The following is a 14251-nucleotide window of genomic DNA, read 5'->3' on the forward strand; positions in this document are numbered from 1 at the left end:
CCCACCTTGGACCACAGGGGCCTTCCCCAGAGGCGACACCCCTCAGCAGTTTGGGGAGAAGGAGCGGGAGAGAGTGGGTCCCTGATGATCAAGGAGCTCCCAGACCTCAGGTTCAGTGATTGTTTTCTTGTGCGTTGGTTCATTCCATCAGTCAGGCATTCACTCACACCTCTGTGCGCACCCACTCCCGTGCTGGAGACACGGCACCCCACCCTCGGAGCCCAAGCCCCCACAGACAGGCAGAGAGCGGTTGACCTCTCAGCAAGAGGAGAGGCCCCTCAGGGGGGGGTGATGTGTAAACTGAGAGAGGCGTAAGAACTGCTTAGGGAGCCAAGAAGGGGACCTGCCTCCCAGGCAGGGGACACAGCCCAGGGGAGCCTGGAGGCAGACGCCGGCGTGCCGGTGGGTCAGCAGTGAGGGTGAGGGTGTGCAGGGGACCGAGGTGAGGCCACTGTCTTAGGGGCTCTTGAGCTGCAGAGCGGCATGGCCAGAGGTATATATGATTCAGGGGCCGGGATGGAGGCTGACGGAAGCGGCAGGTCCTGAGACACTGAGTGGAGGGAGCCAGACTCAGCTAGGGGCACAGCGAGAGGGGTTCTAGGTGCAGCGAGCAGACCCAGGAAGCACCTCTTCCATGAGACACAACATTCTCCACCTCCAGCCCTGGCCTTAAGCAGGCACTGGGGACGTGGGCAGACAGCCCACATGTCTGGGTTCCATGACTCCCCCAGAGAGGACTGGCAGAGGGAGAGGCAGGAGCGGACAACAGCCTCTCCTCCTCCCCCTCCTCCCCCTTTTCCCCCTCCCTCTCCTCCTCCCTCCCCTTCCCCTCTCCCTCCCTTTCTCCCCTCCTCCCCTTCCTCCTTCTCCTCCTTCTCCTCCTCCTCCTCCTCCTCCCCTCCCCCACTCCTCTCCTAACTTTCCTCCTCCTCCTCCTCCTGCTCCTCCTCCTCCTCTCCTCCCCCTCCTCCTCCTCCTGCTCCTCCTCCTCCTCCTCCTCCTGCTCCTCCTCCTCACTCAGTAGAGTCTGTTTCAGTTTCCTCTCCCTTGGTGCTTTGTGGAGCACCCCACACATAATGACATCTCAGGGGTGGTCCTGAGCCCCCTCCCACCAAGGCCTCAGCCATCCTGAGACACATAGCACACATACCCTGTTGAGTCACAGCCTGTGTGGGACACACAGGCCATTGCCATGAGACTCAAGCCACAGTGCAGCTGGAACAGGCAGGTGTCACCCAGGACTCACACTGATGCCAAGGACAGGCTGGGGACCTTGGGCCTAGAGAGGTGGCCCAGGAAGGATTCCCAGAGCAGGAGGAACATCCAAGCTCAGGTCTCAAAACCGCCTGGAAAGGGCATCACCCAGGCCCGTAGACTGCAAGGTGCAGAGGCGCAGAACAGCCTCGAGTGGCTCGGGTATGGGGCGAGAGCGAGCCCCGGGGCAGGCAGCGGTGCCTGGGAGACTGCGCTAAGGGGCCCCTGGCGGCTGAGACACCAGAGTGTGTGTGAGACACCTGAGTGGGCTGCAGTCAGACTTGCACTGTAGGAAGACCATGCTGGGCACAGGGAGACTGGAGGAGGGCAAGACCCTGGCCAGGAAGAACAGTTTGGAAGCTCTGGCAGTGATCTGATGTGAGGTAAAGAGCCCTGGATTTAGGCAGCGCCATTTAACCCCAGAACCAGCTTGTCATTTTACAGTTGAGCCTGAGGCCTTGGCTCTTACTCAGCCAGAGCCCCGCTGGGGCTCCAAGCAGGCCTTCTGGTCTGCAGCAGTCACACCCCGCCCTTCCGTAAGGGTCAGCACCGGCTGCCTCCCTCCCCCAAGTGTCATCTCAGCGCCCTGGCCTGACTGCAGCTTCTCACCTGCGGTCTTTGGGTGTTCGCTGAACACCTGCTCTGTGGCACACCTTGGGTTAGGTACTAGGAGTTACGCTCTCAGGGCAGTGATCCAGCTCCGCCTCCTACCCTCGGGAGGGAGATAGAGAGGGTTGGTGGCCAATGTAGCCCAACAGAACTCTGGGCACCAGCACCTCCCAGGACCGGAGCCTCTCCTGGCCCCAGCGGCGGTGCCAGAGGCCTCCCTGCCCAGCAGCACGGCCCACCTTGTCTTGGTGGGAGGGTCTGCAGGAGAACTGCAGGCAAGTCCCTCCCCTCCCTGGGCTCAGTTTCTTCATCTGTAAAATGGGGATGAGGAGACCGCCCCCATCCTGCCCCTTGCAGATTGGTTGGGGGAAGCCTCGAGATCTCACATGCCCAGTCAGGACCCAGCACGGGGCCTTTCCTTTCTCCCCAGCGTCCCTTCAGCGTAAGTTCTCCCACTGCTGTGGGAGGTCCCCCAGGGAAGCACAGCCAGAGAACTGCTCTCCTGCAGCCTGGAAGCTCCAGTCCAGCCCCCTGCTGTTCCCAGCATCCCCTTCCAGGCTCCCGTGCACACCCCTCTGTCTGAAACACCCTTGCCATCATGAGGGCTCAGATCCATGGATTGGCAGGAACCTAGGACCTTGTCTGAATGAGCAGTCACAGGCCCGGGCCAGCACACACGCCGGGAGCCCCCGGCCCACACTCCCCGGCAGGCTCCCGTGGCCCTGTTCTCTTCCTGCCGGACAGAGAAGCAACGCTTGGGACACGTCCCACCCGTAACCACCAGGGTCCTCTTCTGCCCCGAGCATCCGACCTCAGGCCTCCCATGGCTGGAACATCTGAATGTTCATTGATCTCATCAATTTCTCAACCCAAAGCCATCGAGTGCTTTGAGGCGAAGAGAAAGGCTTTCCTGACCCACAGACAGATACCACAGCAGTGGCGCCACACGGCGACACAGACCAAAGACCCCCAAACTAGAAACATGCTGCGGTCAGACAGGTATGGCAGGGGTTGGAGGTCCACCCAGCTCTGCAGCCCATTCGTTCGTGTGTGGGGCTGGGGGTGGCCGGGTGGACACCCAGGAGAGCACCTACTTCCCTCTCTCAGTCCTCATCCAGAAGGCCAGGGGACAGAGACCAAGGCCTGAAGTGCTAGAACCCAAACCTGCTGACACTAAAAAAGCCTGAAATTTGCGAAACCAAGCACTGGAGTCTGGTCTGGGAGTGTAATTTATTTTGTGTTAAACAAACTGATTGGTTATTAGATTGTTTAGAAGCAGATTGCTGAGAAAGTGAGAACCGAAGTGCCAACTTGGCCTCAGAGCCCCAGCCAGAAACCCTGGGAGGCCCAGGTTCACACACACACCCGCCCAGGCCCGCTGGCCTGGGGTCCCTCCCCAAGGCTGGCCCCTGCTCACACTGACCGGGCAGGTGTAGACACAGCTGTACCCAGACACTGCTCCCAGGAACCAGGCTGTCTGGTGATCCGCAAGAGGGCAGTGCACAGCCCCTCACATCAAAGGCAGGGGAGGGCCGGGTCTGCAGCCCCCGCCTCAGGCACTGCCCTCCAGGAGCTTGTGGGGCTGAAGGGCACCCCTCACCAAGGCACTGCCTGGAGCTGGCACATTGAGGACACACTTGGCCCTCACTCATGCAAGTGAGAGGCAGAAGAGGAGGTGGCAGGACAGAAGGGGAGGGAAGACAAAGGGAAAGGAAAAGGGAGCGCTTCAATTTAGTGCTGTTCTCCCCAGCTGAGCCCCCTGGGCCATGGGTGAGGCTTCTGAAGGAGGGCCAGGCTCCTCACAGCACCACGGGGGATGGAGGAACTATTAACAGACCTGTCCACCCAAGGGAGAAAAAGTACACAGTTCAGAATGTTCTGGAGGTCTCCCACCCCTAGCCCCCAAGGCAGAGAGGAAGAGGGGAGTGGAGGGCCGGTTCCCAAATCTTCTTATCAGATGCCCTCAGTCATCTTGAAAGACAGCTGGTGCCCAAGGCCCCTCTCCTGTAGAGAACCCTGTGAGCCACGCCCTCGTTTTCAGCCTGCCCACCCCACCCCTGAGAGTGTCCACATTGGGTGTCTTAGAGAACGGGGCAGGTGGTGCCCAGAATGGAGGGAAGCAGCCCAGCTACCACGATCTCTCCAGAGGTGACAGCCCCGCCACCTCCTATGACAGCTGGCCAGCGACAGGAATGAAGTGATAGAAAAATCTGGACACCTAGTGTGAGAGCCCAGAGACTTGTTGAGGAGGGGTCTGGGAAGCGTCAGAGAAAGACATGTGAGAGAAATAAGAGGGAAACGGCCTCCCGGCCTGCGGCTCAGCTGGGCGCCCGCTCTTCCCGCAATGCAGCCCTAATTGAATTTCGCTGTTAACAATGGAAACACATTGGCTGCAGGCCTCTCTCTCCTTTTCTGATAAGCCAGTGACCCGAGGGAAATTGGGGTCAGGAGGAGGAGAAATTGGAAACAGTCTTTTCTCACTGCTGGGGATGCTGGTTTTGGCTACAGACGGCAGGAGGAGGGTTGCTGCCCCCGCTCCTGAGTGGTTAGAGGGTCCTGAGCCTGCCTCAGTCCAGGTATGGCAGAAGGCGGGGGGCTGAGTCCAGCCTGGAGCGGAGTCCCCCCACCTCACCCTAGTTAGGCAGAGCGGGTCCTGGACCCCCAGCTCAGCTCCCCCTCTGCTGGCTGCCCTCTCACCCTCTTCCAAGTTTCTCCCTAGTGCATAGGCACCCCAGCTTACCCTTTGGATGCAGACAGTCCCGGGACCCCACGGCAAGTTACTTCCCTCTGCGCTTCTGTCCAAGGGAGTGGCTTAGGACAACATCCCCATCCCTGCACGTGGGAAACCCTAAGTCCCAGGGCGTCCTAGGGGCTAGCATCATACTACATAATCACTGCAATTATATTGTTAATGACTGTTATTATATTATCACATGTCAGGATCTATCTGCTGGCCGCTGAGGGAGGGGGCCAGATCCTTCCTCACCTCTTTTACCCCAGAGGTGCAGAGCTCAGCCTGTCTGCCCCACCCCTTCTGCCTGGAGTCTTTGGAGGCCAGACCCTCTGGCCCAAAGCTCTACGGCAGCCCCCTTTAGGGACATTTCTGTGAGTGACTCCAAGGAGTCAGGCCTCAGGTAACAAAGTATAATGAATGGAAGGTCTACCCAGCCTTCCCGGGGCCTTCAGGAGATAGAAATCAAGTGGCTCTTGGGCCTCCGGGGTTTCCTCCAGGCTGGGGGTTGCCTTCAAAGTCCACTCCCTTGCCAGGCAGCGAGCGAGGCTGAGGGTGGCGGGTGGCGCGGAGACCCACACGCAGAGGCTCCGGGTGGCCCTGGGGCCCTGACTACCTGCCCCTCCCTCCCCCAGGGCTGCCCACCATGGAGGTCCGCATTAACGTCTCAAGGCAGCAGGTAGAAAAGGTGTTCGGGCTGGAGGAATACTGGTGCCAGTGCGTGGCATGGAGCTCCTCGGGCACCACCAAGAGTCAGAAGGCCTACATCCGCATAGCCTGTGAGTCTAGGGCTGGGCCCTGGGCGAGGGCGCATGGCGGGAGGGTGTCACCAGGAGAGGGGACAGTAGGCTACCTGGAAGAAGGGGTCCGGTCAGAAAATCTCACAGCCCTGCCTGGATGAGTGGGGAAAGTGCCTGTGGACACGCCTAGCCACCCCATGTCCCCCTGTGCACCTGGCACTTCCTCTGCCATGTGCCACGGTCCCTGCAGGACAAGGGACGCAGCCAGCCAGTCTGAGCCTGTGCAAGGCCCTCAGGCAGGAGGACACCCTCATTCCTCTTCCAGATTTGCGCAAGAACTTTGAGCAGGAGCCGCTGGCCAAGGAGGTGTCCCTGGAGCAGGGCATCGTGCTGCCCTGCCGCCCACCGGAGGGCATCCCTCCAGCCGAGGTAAGGACTCCTCTAGTGCCCCCTTCTAGACCTGGGCTCCTGCCTGGCCACTCTGGCAGGGGCCACTCCGGGTGGGGCTAGCATGGGCTGGTGGAACATGGCAGGGTTCCCTCTCCTAGGTGGAGTGGCTCCGGAACGAGGACCTGGTGGACCCATCCCTGGACCCCAACGTATACATCACACGGGAGCACAGCCTGGTGGTGCGACAGGCCCGCCTTGCTGACACGGCCAACTACACCTGCGTGGCCAAGAACATTGTGGCACGTCGCCGCAGCGCCTCCGCTGCCGTCATCGTCTACGGTGGGCCCCGGGGCTCCCCGGTCACAGGGAGAGGCACTGTGGTGCCCCTGGGCAGTGACATGTGGCTGGTGGGGTAAAGAGAGGCCATGAGGCCAAGGCCAGGTGAACCAGATCATGTCTGACTAGGCAGGATAAGCAAAGGGCTCGCTGTGACTGCTGGGGACCCAGGGGCATGTCTGGGCAAAGGTATGGGACAGGTTGGAGGTCATGTGGGCAGCAGGCATTGTGCAAAAGGAGATGAGGGACAGGATGGGAATCTAGGAAAGGTGACAGACTATCCCCACTCCTGAGTCTCCAGGGCGGGAATCAGAAGACGCACAGTCCGGGCACCCCCAGGAGCCGGCAGAGGGAGGGTGCGGGAGTCACCCCAGGAGAGGCTGGGGTCTGGGCTGCAGGAGCGCGTGAGCCACGGTTCAGCCTGGCTACCCCGAGTGCCCCCTGGGAGAAGGGAAGACTGTGGCACGTGTGCTGCAGGGCCCGGGGGCCAGCAGGCACGAGCATGGCCTCCCCCAGGCCTTCTCTCCCAGCTCAGACACAGCCCACCCGTATCCAGCTCACAGCCCCTCTGCCCTCACGCCCCGTCCCCTGGGCCAGTGTATCTGAGGACGCCCCCGCTCCCTGACCCCAGCCCTTCTCTGTCCGGCCAGTGAACGGTGGGTGGTCGACGTGGACCGAGTGGTCCGTCTGCAGCGCCAGCTGTGGGCGCGGCTGGCAGAAACGGAGCCGGAGCTGCACCAACCCGGCGCCTCTCAACGGGGGCGCTTTCTGTGAGGGGCAGAATGTCCAGAAAACAGCCTGCGCCACCCTGTGCCCAGGTACCAGCGGCCACCGCCTCCCGCATCGTTCCTCACCACGCCATCTCCGTGCCCTGGCTCCATCGCGCCCACCAACCTGCCCCCCCATGGCTCCATCCCACCCGCCTGCCACACAGGGCCAGGCTCAGTCTGAGGCGGGGATCGGGGTGCGATGTATGGTTGGAGTCAGGGCTCGATCTGTGTCCAGTCTCAGGGCTCAACATAGGGTGTAAGTCACAGGATGTGAGGTACAGTTTGACAGGGTCTAGGGCTCAGCCCGTGGCTGCAGAGTCCACTTGTCCCTGGGTTCAGAAGGGTCAACGTGTGACGAGAGAGCCCTCACTGCCCCAGGGCCAGGACAGCCTCCCTGGTGTGGAGAGAGCCAAGCAGCCCCGGCGTCATCCGCGCCTCCCTGTCATTAGCATGCGTCATCAAGGCCAGCTGGACACTAGAGGGCGTGCATCGCGGGCCTGGCCCTGGCTTTGCCCCCAAATCCAGGCTGCCTTACCCTGCCTGGTCTGGATGCCCAGAGGGGCCACACTGGCCAACCGCTGGGGCGGGCACCCAGGCTGACTGCACCGTCTCCTCTCTGCCTGTCTGTCTCTCGTCTAGTGGATGGCAGCTGGAGCCCGTGGAGCAAGTGGTCGGCCTGTGGGCTGGACTGCACCCACTGGCGGAGCCGTGAGTGCTCTGACCCAGCACCCCGCAACGGAGGGGAGGAGTGCCAGGGTGCCGACCTGGACACCCGCAACTGTACCACTGACCTCTGTGTACACAGTGAGTCTTCTCTGCCCTGAGGTCCTCTTCTGTTTGCCTGGATTGGCCCTGCCCAGCCCTGGGGAGGTGGGGGCTGAGGGAGCTATTCTCCCGCCAAAGGCTGTAGCCTCTCCAGGCTCAGGACCCTGTGGGATCCCCCTCACCCTTAGCATACTGCACGTGGGCCCAGGCGCGCCCTGCCACCTCCCATGCCTCCTGAGACACGCACAGATTTGAACCTTGACTTATGCGCACCCATTGCCCACACTCGCCCAAACACCACAACTTCACATCTGCCTCGTCCCCCAAGTGCACATACAGGTCCTGTGGGGACGCCGGGCTTGTGAGGGCTGTTAATTACAAAGCCATAACTAACAATTAAAGATCTCTGTTGGATTTTTTTTCCTCTAGAACATACCCTCCCCCATTCTTTCAATTAAAAACCTAATTATCTGTGTCAATTCCTTTCTGATGGACGTTTCTTCCATTTATGCAAAACTCTTCTAAAATCAATATAGCTTCCTCCAAGCAGTCAATCACCCCCTCCCCAAACCTGCCCCAGGCCTTAGGGAGGCAGACAGAGAGAAGGGCCCCCAAACCCCTACTCCTGGTCTAGGCACTGACCTGGAACTATGCAGGAGGCAGACCCCCTGCTCTGGGGATCCCAGGAGTTCACCCCCAGCCCAAGCTGCCCTTGTCCCAGAAGAGCAGGCAGCAGGTTCAGCCTAGCAGCCAGGCACCAGGTCATCCGCCCTGGGGGAGTAGCTCTTCCCCTCGTCTATCCTCCGGGCAGCAGACTCAGCCAGGATCTCAAGCCCGTGAGGGATGTGATTTGCTCAGAGTCACACAGCACAGTAATGGCAAATACAGGGCTGGGATGCACACGCACAGACTCCACAGTCCCTGCCACGAGCATCTGCTCCCTAGCTAGTGCAGATGCCCCAGGGTCCAGACCTCATCCTCCTGGGATGCAGACCGCTGACGTCTCCTTCCCAGACTCCTACACCCCTGCCCCCACCAAGGCCGCGCTGTCTCCTGCAGCTGCTTCTGGCCCTGAGGATGTGGCCCTCTACGTGGGCCTCATCGCCGTGGCCGTCTGCCTCGTCCTGCTGCTGCTTGTCCTCATCCTCGTTTACTGCCGGAAGAAGGAGGGGCTGGACTCGGACGTGGCTGACTCATCCATTCTCACCTCAGGCTTCCAGCCCGTCAGCATCAAGCCCAGCAAAGCAGGTGAGGGGCCCCCTGCCCCCAGCACTCCTGCCCCAGCTCCCACGCCAAGGGCTGCTGGGGCAGGGATGCCCTTAGTGCCACTGCCTGAGTCTTTCTTTATCCTGCAGACAACCCCCATCTGCTCACCATCCAGCCGGACCTCAGCACCACCACCACCACCTACCAGGGCAGTCTCTGTCCCCGGCAGGACGGGCCCAGCCCCAAGTTCCAGCTCACCAATGGGCACCTGCTCAGCCCCCTGGGTGGCGGCCGCCACACACTGCACCACAGCTCCCCCACCTCTGAGGCCGAGGAGTTCGTCTCCCGCCTCTCCACCCAGAACTACTTCCGCTCCCTGCCCCGAGGCACCAGCAACATGACCTATGGGACCTTCAACTTCCTCGGGGGCCGGCTGATGATCCCTAACACAGGTAGGAAGGACCCCAGGGGGCTCTGAGAGCTCCACTTCCCTCCTTCATCTCCACTTCCCTCCTAGAGGAGGACGGGACAGCTGGATGTTCCTCTCGTGCCCCTCAGTGTCCCGCGACAGATCAGCCAGGAAAGGGGTGGAGTTCTGGGGAGAACTCAGTCTTGGCTGGCACCGAGGCCACGGCCAGAGCTGTCTTCCTCCTGTTGCCTGTGGGCGCAAAATAACTGTCGGTTCATATACACAGCCAACCAGCCTACTTGTGCCGGTCTCCGTGTGGGGCCAGAGGTAGGGCAAGCCCCGGTCCCAGGGAGCTTGCAACTGAGCAGGGAGACAACCAGGGGCAAACAGATCAGCACAGGCCTGGGCAGAGGGCATCCTGGAGTCCCCACTGCATCCTGGCTTCCACCCACCCCAGCACAGAAGCCCTCTGACGAACTCTTTCCATGGCTGCCTTGCAAGAAGTGACTGCAGCCTGTGGCACGGCCGGCCACTCCCACCTGAAATTCTCAAGTCCCTCAGCTTAGATGACCCCGTGTGCTCCTGGTTTGCTTGTCCGTCTCCAGCTGCGTGTTCCATACATGTAGGTGTGCCTCCGAACTCCCTCCCGGCGCCCCTCTCCCCGAGCGGCCTCGCCCACTCCATGGCTTTAATCGCTGTGTCTGTGCAGATAACTCCCACTCCCGCATCCTCAGCCTGCAGTTCTCCCAGGCGACAGCACTGTACACCCAGCTGCCTCCTGGCCAGCTCCATCTGGATGTCTCACAGCACCTCAGACTCCTGGTGCCTAAAACAGAACCGTCTCCCACCCTCCCCCAGAACCTCCCCGTTCCTGGCTTTCCCCAGTTCACGGATCATCTAGTTGCTCAAGCCAGAAACTTGGGGTCACCTTGACCTCCTGCTCTTCCACCCTTGCCCCGCGCCAGCTTCAGTCCCATGCCAGTCTCTCCTCAATAGCTCCTGCTGCCTCTTGCTCTCGTCCTCCCTTGCTGCCTCTCCTGACACAGGCCACCAAACCCCTCACCTGGTTCCTCGCTCTAAACCTTCACCAATGAAGCCAGAGTTGATCATGACCCTCTCGTGCTCGAACCCCTTCTGGGCTCCCCTCTGCCCCCTGCAAAGCCCACCTGACACTGCAGAGAAGACCTGCCTCCTGCAGGCCAGCTGCTTCAGTCCCTTCCCGCACACACATCCCCCTGCACACGGCAGCCACCATGGACTCTCAGCATCCCAGACACACGGCGCTGCCCTTCACACGCACTGACCGCCTGCCCCTCCCACCGGCTCAGCTGGGACTTCTGTTTTGGGTCCCAGCCTGACAGCTCTTGCCGTCTGTGCCTCACGTCCACACGGATGATAACGAACCCCTCATGGGGCTGTTGGGATGACGAGGTGAGACGGCATCTGTCAGCTCTTACAGAGACGCAGGCGGACAGTGCGGCCCCGCAGCCCTCGCCGTTTGCTGCCCAGGCAGCGTGGGCGACTGCCACTTCTCCCGCATCCTGTGCTGTGGTTGACTTGTCCTTCTGCCTGCTGGGCTAAGAGCTTCATGAGTGGGGTCTGTCGTTTTCCTTCGCCGTCCTGAGTACCCAGCATTAGGATCTGATGAATGAAGATGCAAGTGTGTGTACCTTCCCCATGGAGAGCATTCCTGCGAGGATGTCTGGGATTGTCACCAACACTACGGCTAGGACTGCGGGACAGTTCGGGCCAGGGAAGGGAGCGGTGGCTATGACTCTGCACCCTCCGGTGAAGCCGTGATGCCCCGCCCCGCCCTGCTCTGCTCTGTGCTGCCGTCTGGGGAGTGTGCTTTTGCTTTTGGACTCGGTGGGGTAAAGTCGTGGAATTCCTCTCCCTCCACCCGTCCTGAGCTGGGAGCCCCTCCTCATGTGAGGGCTCCCTGTCTGGGGGAGTCCCTGCTCACCACTTCTAGAGGGACTCCCTGGCCCGTCTTTGCCGGATCCTGTCCCACCACCTCCCTGTTGAACCACTCCCCTCTCGGCACACACTGATCCTGCTCCTCCAAGATGCTGGAGCAGAGGCGAGTCAGCCGACGGGAGGGCATCCAGCGCAGGAGATAGGTTGCTCAAGACCTGCCCCACCTGCAGGGACCATGGTGTGGCAGAGAGTAGCAGGGGCAATGGAGATGGGGAGCTGGAGCAGGACAGGAGGGCAGTGGGGGCTCAGGCAGTGGTTCCAGAACCGTCAAGTATGTAGCACTGGCTGGGCTAGAGAGGCAGTGGGGGCCAGAGGCAAAGGGCCTTCAATGTCAGGCCAGGAAGCCGGACTTCATCCCAGAGGCAGGGAAGGTTTTAAGCAAGGAATACCCTGGTCCTGCCCAGTGCCTTTCAAGGGACAAGGGAGGTTGGTACAGCATGCCTTCTGTCCCCAGGTATCCTGCGCCTGGGCTAGCGAGGCATGCTTTCCCCACCGGGGTTCCCTCAGTTGCTCCTGGGGTGCCCCTGAGTCAGCTTCATGCCTGTGGGGGTGGTTGGTCAGCATGGCAGTCTTTGAGGCCCCTCGGTCCCCAGGCCGGGCTGGCACCAGTCAGTCCTCACAGGGAGGCTCCTGGAGGTGCTGTCTGGTGGGGTGTTGGATGCGCTGGCAGTGGGTAAGCCCTGGCCGTCTTCCTGCTGTTCCAGGAATCAGCCTCCTCATCCCCCCAGACGCCATACCCCGAGGGAAGATCTACGAGATCTACCTCACGCTGCACAAGCCGGAAGACGTGAGGTGTGACCGCGGGCCCCATTGCCCGGGGTGGGAGGGACCCACCTGCCGCCTTCAGTCCCCAGGAAGCCCCCTGCCCACCCACTGTTGTGCCTGGCCTGAGGCAGCGGGGGGAGAGCTGCGCCTAAGCCCCATCTGGTTCTGCAACCCAAGCCCCTGGGCCCTGGGATGCTGCCGCCCTGCCCTTGGCCTAGCCCTCAGGACCCAGGATGGGCCACTGACACCTTTCCCTCCCACCCATATTCCCCCACTTGAGGTTGCCCCTAGCTGGCTGTCAGACCCTGCTGAGTCCCATCGTTAGCTGCGGACCCCCCGGCGTCCTGCTCACCCGGCCAGTCATCCTGGCTATGGACCACTGTGGGGAGCCCAGCCCCGACAGCTGGAGCCTGCGCCTCAAAAAGCAGTCGTGCGAGGGCAGCTGGGAGGTGAGCAGGGAACCGACCCGGGCTCCGGAAGGGAACGTGGGCTAACTGCACGCTCGGCCCAGCCCTCCACCGCTAGTTGGCCCTGAGCCGCACCCCCACCCCTCCCCAGTCTCCGGCCACTTCTTGAAGCCACAGCTGGCCCCAGGGCTCTGAAGCTGGGCAGAACTGACCTGCTGACCCCTGCCCGCAGGATGTGCTGCACCTGGGCGAGGAGGCGCCCTCCCACCTCTACTACTGCCAGCTGGAGGCCAGTGCCTGCTACGTCTTCACTGAGCAGCTGGGCCGCTTCGCCCTGGTGGGAGAGGCCCTCAGCGTGGCTGCCGCCAAGCGCCTCAAGCTGCTTCTGTTTGCCCCGGTGGCCTGCACCTCCCTCGAGTACAACATCCGGGTCTACTGCCTGCATGACACCCATGACGCACTCAAGGTATCGCCCGCCCCTCACCCCCACCCCCTGCCGCTGGGAGGCCCAGCTATGCCTGGCCCTGTGGACTGATTGCCTGGGGCAGTGGGGAGGGGCCTCGGCTGACCACCCGGGGCCCTGCAGGAGGTGGTGCAGCTGGAGAAGCAGCTGGGGGGACAGCTGATCCAGGAGCCTCGGGTCCTGCACTTCAAGGACAGTTACCACAACCTGCGCCTGTCCATCCACGACGTGCCCAGCTCCCTGTGGCAGAGCAAGCTCCTCGTCAGCTACCAGGTGAGGGCCAGGGCCATGGCCAGCGCACAGAGGGCCTGGAGCTTGGGCTCACCTGACACCTCCTCTCTGCACCCCCATCAGGAGATCCCCTTTTATCACATCTGGAACGGCACGCAGCAGTACCTGCACTGCACCTTCACCCTGGAGCGCGTCAGCCCCAGCACTAGCGACCTGGCCTGCAAGCTGTGGGTGTGGCAGGTGGAGGGCGATGGGCAGAGCTTCAACATCAACTTCAACATCACCAAGGTGGACGGCAGGGGCTGCAGCACCGCCGTGACATGCTCCCACTACCAACTCCCTACCAGCCCCCAAAACGCTCCTGCCCTGCCTGCCCTGCCACCCACTCTCCCTCCCACCTGTCCCCAGGCCCACCTCCTCCCAGAAAGCCCTTGGTAGCTTCCTCCCAGACTCAGAGAGAGGGAGGCGCAGGTGCAAATGGGACTTGGGGAGGGGAATGCAGGGGACATGAGAGCAGCAGGAGGGGAGACCCTGGAGGGCTTCCCTGAGGAGGGGCTTTGTACTGGGCCCCAAAGAATGAGCCATTTGGCTGCAGCATTAAGGGGAAGAGCATTTCTGGCAGTGATAGCTGGGCAGGGAGGACTCAGGCCATGAAAAGAGCTGTGCGTGTTGAGTGTCAGCAGAGGCTGGGCAGGGTGACTTGGAGGGGAGAAGGGCGGAGAGGGAGGGAGGCCACAGAGGGCTCCTCTGCTCACTGGCTTTGTGGCTTTGGGCAGGTCACTGCACCTCTAAGCTCCAGTAAGCAGGGCCTTGGCACATGGGAGGTGCCCAGGATGTACCAGTGCTCATGCCACCCCCATGCTCTGGGGAGTCTGGGAGCTCCCCCAGCAGGAGGTGGCAGTGGGCCCAGGCTTGGGGAAAGTTCTAACAGGCACCTCTGTCCCTCCCACCTCCAGGACACAAGGTTTGCTGAGTTGCTGGCTCTGGAGAGTGAAGGGGGGGTCCCAGCCCTGGTGGGCCCCAGTGCCTTCAAGATCCCCTTCCTCATTCGGCAGAAGATCATTTCCAGCCTGGACCCACCCTGTAACCGGGGTGCCGACTGGCGGACTCTGGCCCAGAAACTCCACCTGGACAGGTGGGTGGGAGAGGGGCAGAGAGGGCCTGCGCAGGCCACCGACAGTCCTGCCTAGGTGGGGGG

The 14251-nt window shown here is 61.8% G+C and overlaps 1 protein-coding gene across 4 annotated transcripts in view; it reads left to right on the top strand.

Annotated features, from left to right (window-relative positions):
- The window catches only part of UNC5A (unc-5 netrin receptor A), a 72790-nt gene that overhangs the window by 57196 nt on the left and 1343 nt on the right, over positions 1–14251 (top strand). The window contains exons 3-15 of one of the 4 annotated variants that reach the window (XM_077937458.1): positions 5230–5373; positions 5660–5763; positions 5883–6063; positions 6711–6878; positions 7470–7634; positions 8610–8843; positions 8951–9253; positions 11892–11979; positions 12233–12401; positions 12592–12825; positions 12946–13095; positions 13177–13341; positions 14010–14188. In XM_077937458.1, coding sequence (XP_077793584.1) covers positions 5230–5373; positions 5660–5763; positions 5883–6063; positions 6711–6878; positions 7470–7634; positions 8610–8843; positions 8951–9253; positions 11892–11979; positions 12233–12401; positions 12592–12825; positions 12946–13095; positions 13177–13341; positions 14010–14188 — 2284 coding nt within the window. The remainder of the gene's footprint in view (positions 1–5229; positions 5374–5659; positions 5764–5882; positions 6064–6710; positions 6879–7469; positions 7635–8609; positions 8844–8950; positions 9254–11891; positions 11980–12232; positions 12402–12591; positions 12826–12945; positions 13096–13176; positions 13342–14009; positions 14189–14251) is intronic. The other 3 variants (XM_028849932.2, XM_077937459.1, XM_028849933.2) reach the window with 3 other exon arrangements.

Source organism: Macaca mulatta, chromosome 6 (genome assembly GCF_049350105.2).
Source record: "Macaca mulatta isolate MMU2019108-1 chromosome 6, T2T-MMU8v2.0, whole genome shotgun sequence".
NCBI lineage: Eukaryota > Metazoa > Chordata > Mammalia > Primates > Cercopithecidae > Macaca > Macaca mulatta.